Source organism: Nilaparvata lugens, chromosome 9 (genome assembly GCF_014356525.2).
Source record: "Nilaparvata lugens isolate BPH chromosome 9, ASM1435652v1, whole genome shotgun sequence".
Classification (NCBI taxonomy): Eukaryota; Metazoa; Arthropoda; class Insecta; order Hemiptera; family Delphacidae; genus Nilaparvata; species Nilaparvata lugens.
This window is the reverse complement of record NC_052512.1, coordinates 44,532,903-44,554,208: the sequence shown is the minus strand read 5'-3', so window position 1 is coordinate 44,554,208 and position 21,306 is coordinate 44,532,903. Positions and strand designations below refer to the sequence as shown.

General features: G+C 34.8%; 1 protein-coding gene across 1 annotated transcript in view; it reads right to left on the bottom strand.

The window, feature by feature from the left end:
* Positions 1-21,306, bottom strand: part of LOC111063758 (dmX-like protein 2) — a 478,861-nt gene that overhangs the window by 388,433 nt on the left and 69,122 nt on the right. Inside the window, exons 17-19 of the mRNA XM_039435348.1 lie at positions 13,858-14,063; positions 10,759-11,024; positions 3,407-3,589 (exon numbers count right to left, since the gene is read on the bottom strand). Of these exons, the coding sequence (XP_039291282.1) occupies positions 3,407-3,589; positions 10,759-11,024; positions 13,858-14,063 (655 nt within the window). The remainder of the gene's footprint in view (positions 1-3,406; positions 3,590-10,758; positions 11,025-13,857; positions 14,064-21,306) is intronic.

The window sequence follows — 21,306 nt, the reverse complement described above, 5'->3', positions numbered from 1 at the left end:
AACAGTAGACTTCACGCAGTATTCTCATCCACAAGTACCAGATGTCAACTGTTTTAAATGTTAACAAACTCAGTTCACGTTTGAATTTGTATTCCATATGATATAATTCATCCAGTTCCGTGATGATCTTTCTATCTGATGAAAATTTATTATTTTTTTAGAATCAAAAATATTGAAATTTCTCCAGCATTATTTAGTTCATTTGTTTATTTTTATTCACCTATTAAATTAGTTTTTTCGAATGTGAGAATATTGATACTGATGGACACGCATAATAATACCATGATTGCAAAACAAAATAATGAAACCAAAGACCTTAAAGCTGCGATTAGACCAAATTTATTTAAAAAATGTTGATAACTCAATCCATTTAGATTATATAAGATTTAATATAACTTACCATACACATGATGAACATATGTGTTTGTCAACTTCCGTTCAATCTAATAGAATCTATAAGGATTAAGTTATAACCATTATGTTAATAACTTTGGTGTAAACCCAGCTTAAAAATGCATACCTCTATAATGTCATAGAGCAATACAGCAATAGACTGGCTTCTCCACACATCTGTGTAATCACTTGTCAGCTGATTTATGATGAATAATTCTATAGTCTGATTTTTACTCTAATATTGGCGTATGAAGGAGGCTCCTTTTTCCTTTTATATTATCCTTGAAATGAAAATTTCCAAAAACCTTGTATATACGTCGACGCGCAATTAAAAAAGGAACATACCTGTCAAATTTCATGGAAATCTATTACTGCGTTTCACCGTAAATGCGCAACATATGAACATTTAAACATTAAGAGAAATGCCAAACCGTCGACTTGGAATCTTAGACCTCACTTCGCTCGGTCAATTAAATAAAAATACTAAGAACTTGCCAAGAACCACAGATTAATTGATACTTAGAAAGACCGGTTTCAGTTGTTACACCATTGTCAATCTCTGATAAACGGAGATTATAATCTGTGGTTTTTGACAATTTCTTAGTATTGTTATTTAATATGAATAATCTACCACAGTATCAACTTCTCAACTACACAGAAAGACAAAATTCTTTATTCCAGGACATGTACAATAGTTATTTGTGCAACTAGTGCGCAAAGTGACAGTTTGCTGGACCAAAAGAAACGTTTACGCCCGAGCCGTAGGCGAGTAAGGAATGGTTTCTTGAGTGCAGCAAACGAACTTTGCGCACGTATTTCACATTAAGTTTATCCTACAGTTACCATTGAATATGAAAAGTGGGTAATTATGGGTAAAATTCCATGAAATCCATCAAATGTATATCTGTGTAATTTTATTATTAATCTATATATATAAAAGCGAAATGGCACTCACTGACTGACTGACTGACTCACTCACTCGCATAACTAAAAATCTACCGGACCAAAAACGTTCAAATTTGATAGGTATGTTCAGTTGGCCCTTTAGAGGCGCACTAAGAAATCTTTTGGCAATATTTTAACTCTAAGGGTTGTTTTTAAGGGTTTAAAGTTCGTCTTTTAGCATGTATATTCTTCTTCTCCCTATCTCTTAATTATAATTGAAATTTCCATATGATATGTTACTATAGAACTATAATCTAGATAGAGTACCTCTTCGAAACAGTTGTTAACTGGCAACTAAATTGATAATTTTGTCAGGTTGGCATTAAGTTGAGTTGACTTTGTTAGGTTGGCACCAAGTTGAAGATTTAAATGCATTTATTGCGGAAAAATTGATTGGGCACTGCTACTTCAATCCTGGGAATATTATATTACTAGCCGTCAGGCTCGCTTCGCTCGCCATATCCGTTTAGCCAGACGTTTAGTCTGGACCCCCGACTGGATCGTCCTAACATATGATAAAAATGCTCAAATGAAAAATGCAGGCGAGCGGAGCGAGCCTGCTGATCTCATTCTAGAACGATCCAGTCGGGGGTCCAGGGGGCGGAGCCCCCTGGCTAGACGGATAAGGCGAGCGAAGCGAGCCTGACGGCTAGTAAATAGAATAGAATGTAGTATGTGTGTTTGAATGGCGGGGCGGCTGTGTGGTGTGTGCTGTGGTGGCACTGTGCTGTGGCTGTCATCCACTGTTGTCCACCACCTCAATATTCTTATAACGTGCACCACAGTCACAGTTACCAACTTAATTTTGATTTTGCTGCACTGGTGCTCCAAATAACCTACTAACTATTTTGCATTGCCATGTTGCAAATCTGGAGTGCAGGAAAAATTTTTGCCGCACTAGAGCGGAAAAGTGATTCTTTGCGTTCTGTAATCAGTGCAGCAACGGCCACTTTTCAACGTAACTGTAGGAAAATACATTTGAATAGTGTTAATGTTAAATCTAGGCTAGCCTATGCGAAGACTAAAAAAGAAAAAAACAAATTGTCAACTTGAATAGTCAAAGATTAACATCAAACTCTTGTGAAGAGTATAACTAATAACTATAGTTTCACAAAATATTCCTTCAAATTCTTTACAAATATTTGAGAATCTTCAAATACTTGCGAAATTGATCGATATAGGCTATCGAAATTTATTTTTCCTACAGTTACGTTGAAAAGTGGCCATTGCTGCACTGATTACAGAACGCAAAGAATCACTTTTCCGCTCTAGTGCGGGAAAAATTTTTCTGCACTCCAGATTTGCAACATGGCAACGCAAAATACTTAGTAGGTTATATGGAGCAACAGTGCAGCAAAATCAAAATGAAGTTGGTAACAGTGACTGCTGTGGCTGCTATAGTGAGCAGAGGTGCAACCAAGCACAACGCGCTAATTATTATTCATTATATATTATAACCAAGGACAACGAGGACTTTAGGATTTTAGGATTAAGGTTTTTATCAATAATAAAATTACACAGAAAAACATTTGATGCATTTCAGGCAATTTTACCCATAATTACCCACTTTTCATATTCAATGGTAACTGTAGGAAAAACTTAATGTGAAATACGTGCGCAAAGTTCCTCTGCTGCACTCAACAAACCATTCCGCCCTCGCCTACGGCTCGGGCGTAAACGTTTCTTTCGGTGCAGCAAACTGCCACTTTGCGCACTAGTTGCACAAATAACTATATTTATTTATTCCATTGGCATTACAGATCATAATTATAATAAATATAATATGATTGGGAGTAGACAACAGGCATAGCCCAAAACTGTCTTCTCCCAGATTTTTACAAATAAAAGTTTCAAAAAAGAATAAGGTCAAGATATAAATTAATCGATATATTGAAATTGATCGATATTAATTAATCGATATATTGAAATTGATCGATATTAATTAATCGATATATTGAAATTGATCGATATTAATTAATCGATATATTGAAATTGATCGATATTAATAAAAAACTTATTGATATTGAACATTGATTAGAATAAAGAATCGATGAATTTTGAGACTAACCTGTCCCAATTGGCCAGTGGGCGAGATAGGCTGAGTGGGAGAAGGCTGTGATTGGCCAGAGCTGCTTTCTGGCAGATTGTGGTGGGAGGTGCTGAGTAGAAGCGGCAACACTGGATGACAGGTTATGTCGTTGACTCGGAATCTGTGACCAGAGGCGCGCGATGCGTGGCCTATGCTTAGCACCTGAATAGCACAACACGACAAAAATACCATTATTAACAACTGATTTAGTTATTTGTGCAACTAGTGCGCAAAGTGTCAGTTTGCTGCACCGAAAGAAACGTTTACGCCCGAGCCGTAGGCGAGGGCGGAATGGTTTCTTGAGTGCAGCAGAGGAACTTTGCGCACGTATTTCACATTAAGTTTTTCCTACAGTTACCATTGAATATGAAAAGTGGGTAATTATGGGTAAAATTGCCTGAAATCCATCAAATGTTTTTCTGTGTAATTTTATTATTGATAAAAACCTTAATCCTAAAATCCTAAAGTCCTCGTTGTCCTTGGTTATAATATATAATGAATAATAATTAGCGCGTTGTGCTTGGTTGCACCTCTGCTCACTATAGCAGCCACAGCAGTCACTGTTACCAACTTCATTTTGATTTTGCTGCACTGTTGCTCCATATAACCTACTAAGTATTTTGCGTTGCCATGTTGCAAATCTGGAGTGCAGAAAAAATTTTTCCCGCACTAGAGCGGAAAAGTGATTCTTTGCGTTCTGTAATCAGTGCAGCAATGGCCACTTTTCAACGTAACTGTAGGAAAAATAATTATCTGTATCAAAGTAGTATTTTTAATTTTTATTCATTCATAACTCTACCTTCATTGTATTATCATTCATCCCATCATCATAACCTAGGCTTAAAATACTTCTAGAAAGTCGACTTTGTAAAATGATAAAAAAAATGAAAAAGGGCCGGTTTTGGAGCTCGGGATTTAGCTAAGTTCTAGAATTTAAACAGCTGGATTCAGAAAATTTCCGAAACGGGGCCTAGTCGTAGTCCACGTTTAAACTAGTAATTCTGTGAACAGTAGACCTCGCGCTCAGTGAGTTACATTGACCTGTTGTTATGTTATCTCAAAAATTAATAAATAATTCATCAATATTTAAAATGTCTAGAAAAATCCTAAATAAACATAGAGCTTTCTGTCCTATATCGTTTCCTGTTTCAATCAGGTACTTGTGGATGAGAATACTGCGTGAGGTCTACTGTTCACAATACTACTAGTAAATAATTTATCAATTTAAAATGTCTAGAAAAAATCCTAAATAAACATAGAGCTTTTTGTTCTATCGTACCGAGACGTGTCGTCCCGGAATGTGAGTGTGAGCGCTGTTATCAGGTCTGGCTGCAACTGTCTACAACGTTGATGGAAAGATACATTTTCAAGATGTTCCATGTTTTTTAACTGGTAGTATTATAGTCCACTAGACAGCTGATTTATGATGAATAATTCTATAGTCTGATTTTTACCCCAATATTGATTGGCGTATGAAGGAGGCTCCTTTTTTCTTTTATATTATCCTTGAAATGCAAAATTTCCAAAAACCTTGTATATACGTCGACGCGCAATTTTAAAAGGAACATACCTATCAAATTTCATGAAAATCTATCACCGCGTTTCGCCGTGAATGCGCAACATATAAACATTTAAACATTTGAACATTCGTCTTGAATCTTAGACCTCATTTCGCTCGGTCAATAACTGATAGTCTAATAATTATCTATATCAAAGTAGCATTTCTAAAAATTCTTAGCACAACACGACATAAGTTAACAAAAACACATTAGCGACAAAATATTCTATAAATAAATAATAGGATTTATTACCAAATCAATGGTAATTTAAAAACATGAAATGATAATACAGAACAATAATTCATTTGAGACAGGGCACTTGAGAATGACATGAATTTTTAAACAAAGTTAGTTGGAAATGTCTAGTGTTTAGTTGAAAATATTAGAAGGCTACTAGTTATTTCCTATAATTAAAAATGAAATGCAATTATTTGAGTTAATCATACAAATAGATTTGAATCATAGAGAAATTGTAGTATCAGAAGATATCCCATGGTGAAGGACCGTTAATTTGCAAATTTCTCCGATTACTGTCGACTACTGTCTATTATTAGTGTGTTATTACATTTATTACATTCCTTAATCACAACATCAAATTGATTAGGAGAGAATCAACAGGATAAACCCAAAACTGTTCCTCTCCCTAATTTTGATAAAAATAGTCCAAATGAGGTTATCAAAACACTTTTATAAAGATCACAAAAATTTACAGTCCAAATATACATTATACTAAAAATTTTGTATCTCGGTTTATCAGAAAGATGAAACAAATTATTATTAGGCTACACTTGAAAATGCATTAATAAATTGAAAAATATTAAAAAACTTGATAAATTTGAAGCCAGAAAAATCACAAAAACATTCACTATGAGCATATGATCGTACTTTTGCCAACTGTGTTGTTGGGAGTGTAAGAGTGTAAGAAGGGCACAGTATGAGAGACTACCAGCGTCACATAGCTTCACCAAAAACAACTACTAGGACTATCGGCTTCAGTTGACACTCGCATTTGCAACATAGACACCCTATACACTGTCTATTATTAGTGTGTTGTTGGGAGTGTAAGAAGGGCACAGTATGAGAGACTACCAGCGTCACATAGCTTCACCAAAAACAACTACTAGGACTATCGGCTTCAGTTAACACTCACATTTGCAACATAGACACCCTATACACTGTCTATTATTAGTGTGTTGTTGGGAGTGTAAGAGTGTAAGAAGGGCACAGTATGAGAGACTACCAGCGTCACATAGCTTCACCAAAAACAACTACTAGGACTATCGGCTTCAGTTAACACTCACATTTGCAACATAACGGTCCAACACCATGGCATATCACCACAAATGATACAGTATCACCACAATATGATACAGTATCATCTCAACTTGATACACAACACTAAAATTTGATACAAAAATTCAAACTTTGAATGAATTCTACAAACCATGGCATATCTTCTTATGGTATATTTGCTCTATGGTATCATAAATGATACAGTATCACCACAATATGATACAGTATCATCTAAACTTGATACACAACACCATGAAAAAAGATGAAGATGAAGAAGAAGGACATTGATTCACTATTCAATCAGAGCTCCAACCCAGCGAAATCGATCAACAAACGAGGGAGTTATGATAGTTCAAGTCTTGTGATCTCAGGAAGTAGAGGTGGTTCCAATCAACTCAAGTTTCGTCAAAGCGGTTGATTCTACATGGAAAATGATGAGGATACAAAAGAAGGACATTGATTCACTCTTCATTCTGAGCTCCAACCCAGCGAGGTGGTTATAACAAATTAAAGCTTACATAATTTCCTATAATATTCTTTTCCTACAGTTACCTTGAAAAGTGACGATTCCTGCACTGATTACAGAACGCAAAGATTCACTTTTCCGCTCTAGTGCGGGAAAAAATTTTTCTGCACTCCAGATTTGCAACATGGCAACACAAAATAGTTGGTGGGTTATATGGAGGATTAGTGCACGAAAACAAAAATTAAGTTGGTAAAAATGACTGTGGTTAGATTTAGATAAGGAATCATTTCAATGGCTACCCTACATTTATGATAAAATCCCAATCTAGAAATCCAAAACAAGAATAATGTTCATCTAAATCATAATTAAATAATCATCGTTTACAAATTCTCATCATTTAATAATAAATAATAGTTCTTTTCTATTGATAATTATTATTTCAACTCCAAGAAATGAGAAAAGTAGCAAATATACATTATAAAATTATAATATTGAGGTTAAATGATTACCGTTCGATATCCATATAAATAAAAAAACATAAGAATACTACAATAAATATTCTCTGTTGTCTATGTTATTTTATAAATACTTTTCAGTTTACTTTGAGCATTTTTCTCGGTAATTTGAGCAAAAGTCTAAATTTCTGAATCCTGTTTCAGTACTTTTTAGCTGGATGAAACAAACTTAGGTATGATTCTTCCCGCTAGGTCGCGCGCTTGTCGGTTCAGCCATCTTGCAGCCATCCCAATCAGTTGTTGTCGTGTATTTTGAATGCGAATTTTTTGTTCTATATGTATTTTTTCTGATTGTTGAATGAATAAAAATGAGAACTTTGGCTGAGAATTTTCAACTTCAATTGGATTATTAATTTTTAAATGAATTAAGGTTGTTATTAATAACAGCATCACACACACAAACATTTGATGGATTTCAGCCATCATTTTATCCATAATTACCGTTGTGGGAGTGTAAGAGTGTAAGAAGGGCACAGTATGAGAGACTACCAGCGTCACATAGCTTCACCAAAAACAACTACTAGGACTATCGGCTTCAGTTAACACTCACATTTGCAACATAGACACCCTATACACTGTCTATTATTAGTGTGTTGTTGGGAGTGTAAGAGTGTAAGAAGGGCACAGTATGAGAGACTACCAGCGTCACATAGCTTCACCAAAAACAACTACTAGGACTATCGGCTTCAGTTAACACTCACATTTGCAACATAGACACCCTATACACTGTCTATTATTAGTGTGTTGTTGGAGTGTAAGAGTGTAAGAAGGGCACAGTATGAGAGACTACCAGCGTCACATAGCTTCACCAAAAACAACTACTAGGACTATCGGCTTCAGTTAACACTCACATTTGCAACATAGACACCCTATACACTGTCTATTATTAGTGTGTTGTTGGGAGTGTAAGAGTGTAAGAAGGGCACAGTATGAGAGACTACCAGCGTCACATAGCTTCACCAAAAACAACTACTAGGACTATCGGCTTCAGTTAACACTCACATTTGCAACATAGACTCCCTATACACTGTCTATTATTAGTGTGTTGTTGGGAGTGTAAGAGTGTAAGAAGGGCACAGTATGAGAGACTACCAGCGTCACATAGCTTCACCAAAAACAACTACTAGGACTATCGGCTTCAGTTAACACTCACATTTGCAACATAACGGTCCAACACCATGGCATATCACCACAAATGATACAGTATCAACACAATATAATACAGTATCATCTCAACTTGATACACAACACTATAATTTGATACAAAAATTCAAACTTTGAATGAATTCTACAAACCATGGCATATCTTCTTATGGTATATTTGCTCTATGGTATCATAAATGATACAGTATCACCACAATATGATACAGTATCATCTAAACTTGATACACAACACCATGAAAAAAGATGAAGATGAAGAAGAAGGACATTGATTCACTATTCAATCAGAGCTCCAACCCAGCGAAATCGATCAACAAACGAGGGAGTTATGATAGTTCAAGTCTTGTGATCTCAGGAAGTAGAGGTGGTTCCAATCAACTCAAGTTTCGTCAAAGCGGTTGATTCTACATGGAAAATGATGAGGATACAAAAGAAGGACATTGATTCACTCTTCATTCTGAGCTCCAACCCAGCGAGGTGGTTATAACAAATTAAAGCTTACATAATTTCCTATAATATTCTTTTCCTACAGTTACCTTGAAAAGTGACGATTCCTGCACTGATTACAGAACGCAAAGATTCACTTTTCCGCTCTAGTGCGGGAAAAAATTTTTCTGCACTCCAGATTTGCAACATGGCAACACAAAATAGTTGGTGGGTTATATGGAGGATTAGTGCACGAAAACAAAAATTAAGTTGGTAAAAATGACTGTGGTTAGATTTAGATAAGAATCATTTCAATGGCTACCTACATTTATGATAAAATCCCAATCTAGAAATCCAAAACAAGAATAATGTTCATCTAAATCATAATTAAATAATCATCGTTTACAAATTCTCATCATTTAATAATAAATAATAGTTCTTTTCTATTGATAATTATTATTTCAACTCCAAGAAATGAGAAAAGTAGCAAATATACATTATAAAATTATAATATTGAGGTTAAATGATTACCGTTCGATATCCATATAAATAAAAAAACATAAGAATACTACAATAAATATTCTCTGTTGTCTATGTTATTTTATAAATACTTTTCAGTTTACTTTGAGCATTTTTCTCGGTAATTTGAGCAAAAGTCTAAATTTCTGAATCCTGTTTCAGTACTTTTTAGCTGGATGAAACAAACTTAGGTATGATTCTTCCCGCTAGGTCGCGCGCTTGTCGGTTCAGCCATCTTGCAGCCATCCCAATCAGTTGTTGTCGTGTATTTTGAATGCGAATTTTTTGTTCTATATGTATTTTTTCTGATTGTTGAATGAATAAAAATGAGAACTTTGGCTGAGAATTTTCAACTTCAATTGGATTATTAATTTTTAAATGAATTAAGGTTGTTATTAATAACAGCATCACACACACAAACATTTGATGGATTTCAGCCATCATTTTATCCATAATTACCCACTTTTCATATTCAATGGTAACTGTAGGAAAAACTTAATGTGAAATACGTGAGCAAAGTTCCTCTGCTGCACTCAAGAAGCCATTCCGCCCGAGCCGTAAACGTTTCTTTCGGTGCAGCAAACTGTCACTTTGCACACTAGTTGCACAAATAACTATTCTACAACTTTTTTATATCTCCTCTATTTTTCGAGATATCCGATCTTAAAAGTGACATTTTTGAAAAAAAAACGTTTACCACCCATTTTTTCCTATTTTTGCTATTATAACTTTTTAAAAATCGATGGGAAAAATCCATGTTGATTATTAGCTTATACAGCATTGAATTCTCTTCAATTTGATGTATAATTTCACACTTTTGCGAATTTCTTTACACCTTTTGCAGCAGCTTTAGTGTTGAGTGTGAAATCTCAATCTATGCAACAATAGACAAAGGAATTTGGAGGGAATGTTTCAAACAAAATTTTTCAATTTTGCAGCTTTGTTGAGACTAGTTAGGAGGAGAACATATCAAAAGTCCCCATTCCTAACTCATGTGCTAAGGGGATGAGGGCGGTTTAAAAGTTGAATTTTTCAGCGTGTTGCTTCCACACTCATATCTTGAGAACAATGCGTTCAACCGACATAACTAACTATTCAAAAATGAAGCTTGATAAAATCTCTATACTTTTTGTTCAGTGGAATTTTGTGATATCCCCAACAGTTCTCGAGATATTCGCTCTTGAAGGTGTGTAATATTGTTAAAATAACAGGTTTTTATCCAATGTTTTGCTCTTTAAGGGCTTATAACACTGCAACAATGCATCATAAAAACTTCTGCTTATCGTAGGTTTGTAGAGCATTGAATTCTCTTTGAATGATGTATTATTTCACTATTCAAGTTTTTGATCTTTTTCACCATAATTTGATACAAAACTTGCAAACTCTAGTTACCTGAGAGAACTTGGTCTTATCAGCAAAAGTCAACTGCCAGAGATTCAGTGTGCCGTTACTATGTTTGGTGACCATTGATAGAGTTGGTGAAGGAGGCGCACTCAGCATATCGTTGTCTGTGCCTCCCTGGGCGGGACTGTGACCCCCTGGGCCCCCTGGTTTCTTCTCCTCCTCTTCCGCCTCATCCTCATCACCCCCTGCTACCGTCTCCTCCTCTACAACTGAAGGGAGGGGAGTGGTGGGTTCTCCTCCTTCACTACCGCCTCCTATAAAAAAGATCACAAATTAGTATCATAGAGAAACGATAGCATAAGTAGATATCCCATGGTATAGGGCGTTTATGTCGCAACTTTTACTGTTATCTCAAGCCGATAGTTCACGTAGTTCTTTCCCTTGAAGCTGTGTGACGCTGGTAGTCTCTCATACTTTGGTAGAGAGTTAGTGGGGAGGATATTTTTAATATTCTTTCCGAAGAATGGACATTGATATGTCCAAAGCTCCGCCAATTTATGTAGATGCATAGCAATATAATTATTATCTATAGTTATTATATTACAAATTGCTTTTTCATATCATATACAGTTCAATAGTTATTTTCTTAGTCTATATTATGTAAATTCATCTATAACTTTGCTGTATTGTAAGCTATTGTATATAAGTGTATAAGCCAGTATATATTGTAATCTACATAAATAAAGTACTCAATCAATCAATCAATCAATACTGTGCCGTTCATGCACTCTCACCCCAACAAAACAGTACAAATTGACAATAATAGACAGTAATCGGCTTGAGATAACAGTAAAAGTTGCGACATAAACGCCCTATACCATGGGATATCTACTTACGCTATTATTTCTCTATGTTAGTATCTACAGATGGAATTTACTAATGTAATATTGCAATTATTCAAAAGCTGATTAATTAATAATTAGTAGTTCTGTGTCAGACGACCTCGCGCAGTTATAAACCGCAGCCTCCTCTAATACTGTTCCTCAGTTTGGTAGAGAGTTAGTGGGAAGGATACTTTGAATATTGTTTCCGAAGAATGGACATTGATATGTCCAAAGCTCCGCCAATTTATGTAGATGCATAACAATATTATCTATAGTTATTACAAAATGCTTTTTTCATATCATATACAGTTCAATAATTATTTTCTTAGTCTATATTATGTTAATTCATCTATAATTTTGCTGTATTGTAAGCTATTGAATACAAGTGTATAAGCCAGTATATATTGCAATCTATATAAATAAAGTAGGTTACTCAATCAATCAGTAAAAAGTAATTATTTCAAATTAATATTTATTCTACAGTTTTGAGTGCTAAGTAGAAGGAATTTTGTTATCAATTCGGATCTTAATCTTTCTAAATTCAAAATTAATTGTTTCAAGTGTTTGTGTTTTGTCTCAATGTGGAAATTAGTGAAGAATTGAAAATTAAATTGAAAATCCGAATTCCTGACCAGCAATTACAAGGTACCGGGTTCGATTCCCGGGCTGACAAATAATTTTTGAATAATAGCGCTCATCGAATTTCCATCTAGCTGTTCACCCTGTTGTCAATATTTGCAGTAGCAGAAGTCTTCGGGGTGATTTACAGCATTTAATTTGGATTTTCGTTTAATAATAATTATAAATTAGTATCTAGTAGTAAAATTCAAATTCAAATTCAAATTGTTTTATTCATAAAATATTACATATTCACAAAATATAGAATAGAATAGAGTAGAATAGAATAAGTTTTAATGTAACCGCTTCTGAGGTCTTCAGAAGCATTACCTCCGTCACAATGTACAGCAAATGTCACACATACAATACAATAATTGGAAATATACTATTCTAAAAGAACTACAATATCATGATATATTAATATCATGTCCAAACAGAGAAAGTTTATAAATAAAAAAGTTTTATAAAAAAGTTTCAAGTTATAAAAGTTTTATAAATGACATGAATAAATTCTCGCTGCCTGGATGATTTGTCGGTGTGCAGGGAGGAGTCGCAAATTATCAGACAGAGGGCAAACACTAGCAATAATAAAATAAATTACAAACTATGAATAATAAATAAATTTGAAAGAATAATAAGAGAGTTTATTTTAATAATAAATTTTAAAACTAAAGATAGAAAAAAAAACAATAAATAAATAAAATAAAAGTGTCAGCTCGACGGCGGTTAAAGGGCTCAGTTGGGAGTAATATAGCTTTATTAGCGTGGTACTGTGTGTAATCAAATCAAATCAAATCGTTTATTGCACAAAAATATATACAGAATACAACTGAAAGGAAATTGACAACTTTGTGCTACACGTCGGCAAAAGAAAACTTGTACGCCGACGTGGAGTCTTAATATAACTTATTCACTTATACATTAATATTAATATATAAAATGATCCTACAATATTATAATATGGGCTAACAGTAATTAACATTCAACCAACTAAATATTCCATTCTAAGAAATAACAATAAATTAAAGATATACATAAAGCTGAATAATTTAAGATTCATACAACATCAATCAATATTAAACCAAATCATTAATTGAATAAAAATAATTTTCTTTCACCCAGGTATGGAAATCTTTTATTTTAGGCTTCTTTATCAACCATCCTCTTGGAACTTTATTATAGAGTTTATTTCTCAAATATGAAATACTTCTACGGGATAGGGTGCTATCAACTCTTTCAATTGTGATTAAGTTTTGAGCGACTTGTCTAGTTACTCTTTGAAAATTTTGAATATTTTTTAATTTGAGCACATGTTTCTTAATAGTCTTTAAAACGAACAATTGTCTTATAGTGAACAGATTGGAATTTTGAAACAAATTGACACTAATATTTGAATGTTATTCTGTGGTCAGAACTAGAAATATTCATCTATATGGAGAATGTAGAAGAGCCTCCGCAGCATCTGAACCGATGCAGCTCAGTAGTTGAAAACTCTCATCCAAAAAGATAGAGTCAAAAAATTGGCTTTTCAGGGGCGTAGTTTACAAACAACTGATCAGAAATCTTGTTTACATCCTGTTTTTTTCTTGTAATTCTAGTTTCAATTCTAATTCTAATTAATTTCTTTCAATTTGTTTGCACTGACCATTGGGTGATTTGTTTGGCTTGGCAGTTTTGACGACATCCCTGAAGACCAGCTGCAGATGACAGGGAGACGTGTGATAGAGACAGACATTGTTGGACATGGTCATGGCGTCTCCCAGGGGGAAGGCCGACGGAATGCGCGTCGAAAACGAGACCTGCGCCTGTCTGAAGGACCCCGGGTGGTACTCGTCTAGCCACTCCACTACCCTGTCAAACATATCATAGAATGCATTAAAATCTACAATATAATAAAGGAAAGAGCTGGCTTATACACTTGGTGGATAGGAAATTCACGAATGACGCATCATCACGTCTCAACTACTCAACTTGAAATGTTGAATATATATTCTTAACTAGCCGTCAGGCAGTGTATACACACTTTAAACAATCGTAGTTTTACCGGTCTACAAGGCTAATGCTATATTTCTTGGAAGGGTGGCAGCATAATCGTCCCTCTATGTTATACTAGCCGTCAGGCTCGCTTCGCTCGCCATACTATCCTTTCTCTATGCTATCCATTTGCAAAACCATAGGAACGCAACCGAGAGCAAAATTGTTCTCTCTCTCTCTCACTTTCAATAGCGGATCTCTCGAAAACTATTTGGAACATCACAGAAATATAGTTGTAGGAAATTTATCAATATTAATTTTTGAATGGTAATTCATAACTCAATTCAATTTCAATTTCAATTTCAATTTATTAAAAACACACAAAACAAGACAAAACAAAATTACAAAGATTTACGAAACAAATAAAACACAATAAAATGTTACAAATATAAAAAACCATGGGCTTAGTGTTTGGGTGTGTTGGAGAAGAGAAAAAAGAGAGGAAGATACCTAGCCAACTATGGTTTCCCATGTAATAGGCAGGCAAAGAAGAGAAGAGAAGTAATGAGGAAAAAAGGAAGGGAGAAATGGGGGGAAGGAAGAAAACAGAGGAATAGGTACTCAAAATAAAGGTAAGCGAGTCCACTGAAAAATGAAAAAACTAATGAAAAAAAAAATAAAAAATGCTGGAGCAGAAATCTCGAGTCATATATCTAAATGGAAGAAGAAATTACTGTATGTCCAGTTTTTTATATCCAGTTTAATTTTTCCGCTGACCTTATTGTCCATGAGAAAGTGATTCGGAATGAGGTTTATTATTTTAGTACCTATGTAAATTAATTGCCTCCTTATACATTCAATATTAGTGTTATAGGTTACATATTTGTTAGCAGTGGCCCTTAGATTATAATAATTAAGAGTAGAGTTTATTGTGAGAGGAAAATCGGATCTATATTTTATTAAGTACTCAATTACGGTTTTTATGTATAATTGACGTATAGTCATGACCTCAAAATCACTAAAAACCATATCCGTTGGATAGAGCCTGGGTTTGTTTAATATAGTTTTAATTATCAGTTTTTGTGCTACAAATAATTCAGCAATATGACAGTTGAAACAGCCTCCCCAAACAACTATGCCATACTGCAGAATTGACTTGACAAGAGCAACTAATTTTAAATGGATCTTCATTTTTGAATGGTAGCACTCGACGTTAGAGAAACAAATTATTGTAGGATTATTCATTGACTGAGCGAAGTGAGGTCTAAGATTCAAGTTGACGGTTTGGCATTTCTCTTAATGTTTAAATGTTTATATATTGCGCATTTACGGCGAAATGCGGTAATAGATTTTCATGAAATTTGACAGGTATGTTCCTCTTTTAATTACGCGTCGACGTATATTCAAGGTTTTTGAAAATTTTGCAATTCAAGGATAATATTAAAGGAAAAAGGAGCCTCCTTCATACGCCAATATTAGAGTAAAAATCAGACTATAAAATCATTCATCACTAGCCGTCAGGCTCGCTTCGCTCGCCATATCCGTCTAGCCAGGGGGCTCCGCCCCCTGGACCCCCGACAGAATCGTCCGGGAATGAGATCAGCAGGCTCGCTTCGCTCGCCTGCACATTTAAAAAATAACTTTAATAACATCATTCAGTAAGTAACCTCTTTAATAATATATAGTATAATATAGTATCATAATAATAGTAGTATAATAATATAGTATCATTAATTAATAATTTTTTTATACTAATACCTCAACCTCTCACTGCATCAAATTCTAAATCAGTAGTTCAAATTAGAGGTAATTTAAAGGTAACTTCAGTAGTTTCTTACTAATAGTATTTTTCATTCTCTGTTTTATCAATAGATATAGTAATAATAATAAGAATATAGTATAAAATAAATTAATTCCATATTTAATCAAGAATTGATCAACCATTACCTTTTCATTCACGACAGAAGTTGGCAAAGTACATTTATTCATTGTAAATCCACGTTTATTATATCAATCTAAATTTACTCAGTGAAGTTCAAATATCTATTGAAACTTCTATTTTTATCAAATAACTAGTACAATTAATAAATAGACTTACTTTATTTCAACAATAAATTTGAATAATCTAAACCTTTTTAAACGTTCTCAACAATTTGAACGTGTCAGACCATTGTAATAGATTCAGATCACTCCTTTCCAGAACCAAATTCCGTTTCAACCATTTTCTGTAATAAACTTCGTAATTTGTCTTCTCATCGCTATTTTTCACGTTAAACAGATATTGTACAGGCCGGAATGGATGTTGAATTGGCGAGCTGCTTTGTGGAATATCTGTAAACATCGCATCTTGCGGCAGTTGCTCGTGGCCTGGGCCATGACAGGGCACGACCAACATTAATCCATTTCGCATTATTTTTGCCTGATTGTTATAATTAAAATAATTTTTTTCTCCGGTTATTGGTGGAGCGGAGTTGGGGACGGGGAGAGTCTGAAAGCCGTTGTCAGAGTTTGATGCGCAAGTGAAATTATCGTGAAGATAAGTCTGGTTTTTGTTCGAGTCAGATAACCGCTATCTCCTTTTCATTCAACAGCAATAACTTTAAATTTTTCTGCTTTCCAATCTACAGGATACAGTACCTATTGTAATTATTATCGGCCAGTACAGAATTTTCTCAGCCGGTAATAAAAAAAAAATAATAATAATAAAAAATAAACAGTATCATAATATATTAGTATCATAATAATTAACATCTAAATCTCCTCTTTCAGTTAAAACCTATTTAAAAAAATAATAATAAAATAAAATAAAAATTATCAATCGGATGTAATAATCAAAATGAAATAGATAATTTAAAAACTATTGATACCTGGGACATTCATTTTCTTTCAATACTAACTTCTATATTTAGAGTAGTTCCATCACATTTAATATTTTAGCAAATAAATTGGTGTTGATGTATCTGTCTAGTCGTATTGTCTCTTACTGGTATTGAGTTGCATTTGAATATTATTGCTGTAAGAATTGTGTTTATGAGTCGCAATATTCTCTCTGTTCAAGTGTAATAGTCTTAGCATACGATAATAATGGCACTTGAACTTATAAAGACTGCTAAAGGGCAGCCAGGAATTGTATTTGAAGATTTCCGGTACAGTAGAGCAGTAGAACTAGAGCAGCAATTGATGGAAAGGGAGGAAGCTACTACAAATAGGAAGTGTGATGGAAATTGTAACAGCAACTCTAAGCACATGATAGATATCGCATCACAGACTGATGGTTCCTCTGATGTTGTATATGACTCGCATTTGAAAGAGGACAGCGAGAGTGAGAAACGGACCAAGTCGCTATCCACTGGGGTGGAAGACTCCTCAACTATTGAATCATTATTGAATCTGCATCGCAAATCTGTTGATTATTTAAAAAATGTTAACGATAGGTTTCAAGAAGATATTATGGCTCTACAGAGAGATCTGTTAGAGAGTCGCCAACAGCTACTCAGAACAGAGGAGACAAATTGTTGTCTTCAGCGAACAATTAGTGATCTAGCAAATGATATCGCTCTATTCAAAGAAATGAAACCGATCCAAATGAATTCCACAGATGAATTTTCATGCAGAAGTAGTATGAGCAATCTTAGGAGATCTGATGAAGTGAAGATTAACATATGGTCGGATAGTCATGGGAGGGGTGTCCGTGAGTTGCTGGATCAGGCCTTGCCCTCAAATATTACTTGCACCTCATTTGTAGCTCCTGGAGCTCCTATTGAAAAAATATGTCAATCTATATTAAACGATTCTCAGATAAAAACTAGTCCTAATAGGGAAAATGAATGGACGATTATAATAGGAGGTACAAATAGTGTCACTGATGATTTTTCTGAGAATCATATTAAGGTGTATCTGAGGTGGCTGGTCAGGGTTATGGAGGAACATGCTAATAGAAATTTAATTATTACTACTATTCCTTACAGGTACGACTTATTTGCTAACTCACACATAAATTTGATGATTACTAAACTGAATAGAGCCATCCGAAAAATTCAGTATGTGAGTAACGTTAAAATTGTCGATCTCTGGATGTTTGAACCGACTAAGCATACACGGCATGGCCTTCATATGAACAGGTTGGGAAAGAAAACAGTATGCAAATTGATAGCGGGTATCATAACAGGAAAAAGAGAGCAGATAGAACAGACACATGAAAACGGCAGCCTTTACAAGCAGAAAAAGAATAATGTAATTGCATTTAAAGACACCATACAACCTTCACACAATATTCAATCTGTTGAGACATGTGACCTGATTGATTTAAACTGATTAGTCATGACAACTATGATAAAAATTATTTTTTATCAAGGCAAATAAATGACATGAATAAAGATAATGTTCAGAAGAGGAATATAGACAACACTTCTACAAAAGAGGTGAATTTTATGACAGAGGTAAATAATTGTGTAGATTTAACAGAGCAAGAGTCCTTAATAGATGAAAGTAATGGGTCAAGGGTGGAACAAGGTGAGATTATGGATCTGAATGGACTCGACAGGTCATATGTTATGTGTTTGAATATCCAGGGGTTTGCAGGGAAAATTGATGAAATAGAGACTACCTTTGAAACATATAAGCTTAGACCATTGGCAATCTGTTTGAGTGAGCATTGGCTGGAGGCGGCAAATTCAGGTATCCTAAACTCTCTCACTGGCTATTCCTTGAGGTCTCTTTTTTGTAGGAAAAATAAGGCTAGAGGAGGAGTTGCAGTTCTACTCAGAGATGAAATTTCTTATCTAGGGAGAGATGATATTGGCGGTTTGTCAGTGGAGTGTTTGCTTGAGATTTCGGCAGTGGAGTTGAGGGATGATTGTTTTCAAAAAGGAAGGGGCACTGTTATCGTTTCAATCTATAGGCCACCCAATGCTTCATTCAAGGAATTTTTATTTAGTCTTGAATTGCTTTTTAAAAGATTACGTCTTGAGTCAATAAAGAAAAGTATATTTGTTTGTGGCGACTTTAATATTAATATATTGGATCAAAAGTCTAATAATAGCAAAAAGTTCCTGAATCTATGTTCTTCTTATCATTTAGGACCTATGAATAATTCCCCTACAAGAGTTCAATTTCAATGCAATCACACATCTATATCTTGCATAGATATTATTTTGACAAACTTAGAAATAAGTAATTTGAACTGTACTACTCTGGATATTGGGCTGTCAGACCATCATGCATTGTTCTTTCAGGTTTCTGAAGCTGCTTTGAAAATTAAAGGATCCTATGTAAGTAAAAGATATTTTCCAGAACCTGCTATTAAAAATTTTACCTCACGGTTGGAAAGGGAGACTTGGGAGAGTTGTTTGAGAGCCACTTCCTGTTTGGAGGGTTTTGGCAGGTTTTTTCATAGTTATAGACAATGTTTCTTGGAGTCTTTTCCATTGAAAACATTCAAGGTGAACACTGGTGACAGAGCTTGTAGGGGATGGCTGACTAAAGGTATTAAGGTATCATGTAAACGCAAAAGGGAAATTCTTGAGATGTTGCATTGCAATCCTAACCCTACCACTATGGAATATTTCAAGAAATATAAACTAATTCTGAGAAATGTTATAAGATTGGCAAAAAGGAAATTCCTATCTCACTGCATTACTTCTTCCAGCAATGTAACAAAGACAACTTGGAGGGTTATCAAAAATACACTTGGTAATAATAAAACTGCAGGTCCTTGTCCGGTACTCAGGATGGGCTCCAGCTTGATCTCTGATCCACAACAGGTGGCCAATTCCTTCAATAAGTATTTTAATACAGTTGCTGAAGGATATATAAACTTGTCTTCAAGGAATTCGGCTGGTGGAAGGAGATATGAGAGGATCTTTGATGCTCCCCATAATAAGCCTAAATCAGCTTTCCATTTCAAAGAAATAACATGTGATGAGGTACTCAATATTATCAATGGTTTAAAAAATAGCAGATCATCAGGGTGGGATGAAATTCCAACATTTATTTTGAAACGAACTGCTCAGCTTATTTCAAAACCTCTCTCACATGTTATCAATTTGTCGTTTGGAAGGGGGGAATTCCCAGATTTACTAAAATTCTCATCCATAAAGCCACTGTATAAGAAGGGTGATTCACAGGAAATGTCAAACTTCAGGCCAATTTCTCTGGGAACGGTATTTTCAAAAATATTTGAGAGAGCAGTTCATATTCAGTTGAATTCCTATTTTGAGAGAAATAATCTTTTCTGTGATTCCCAGTTTGGATTCAGGAGGGGTAGAGGTATTGACAATGCTGTGTTTGGACTGAATAAGGAGGCTCTTAGTGCTTTGGATGGATCGCAGAAGGTACTTGGTATCTTTTGCGATCTGTCCAAGGCCTATGATTGCGTGGATCATGACCTGCTTTTGTCCAAGTTGTGGCACTATGGTGTGAGGGGAGTTGAATTTTTGTGGCTGCAATCATTCTTGCGGGGTAGATACCATAGGGTTTCAGTTGTTGCTGATGGAATGGTTTTCAACTCTACTTGGTTGGCAATGAATCGGGGTATTCCACAGGGATCTATTTTGGGACCATTGCTCTATCTGGTATATGTAAATGATATCTCAAAGTTTGTTAATTATGATCTAACTCTATTTGCTGATGATACAACAGCTCTCATTAAGGGTGGAAATGTTGATTCTTTGATTGAGGGAGCAAAAACTTGTTTGAATGAGCTTAATGAGTGGTTCAACTATAATGGTTTGTCATTGAACCCTAGTAAAACCAAATTGGTGCCTTTTCATGCTCGAAATGCCCAGGAAACGTTTCATGTTAAACTAGACTCAGATACCACCTTGAAGCCCTCTGATGGAACCACTTTTCTGGGATTGTTCTTGGATAGTGATATGAAGTGGAAGTCTCACTCTTCTGAACTGTTGAGGAAGCTGAGTAGAGCAACATTTGCGGTGGGTGTGATCTCCAGGGTTGCAGGTACAAGTACAGCGTTAATTGTGTATCATGCTTATTTTGCATCCCATCTACGCTTTGGTATCATTTTTTGGGGCAGAACAACAGAATTTGAATCTATTTTCAGGACTCAAAAAAAAGCTTTGAGGCGAATATTCGGCCTGACAGACAGGTGTTCTTGCAGACC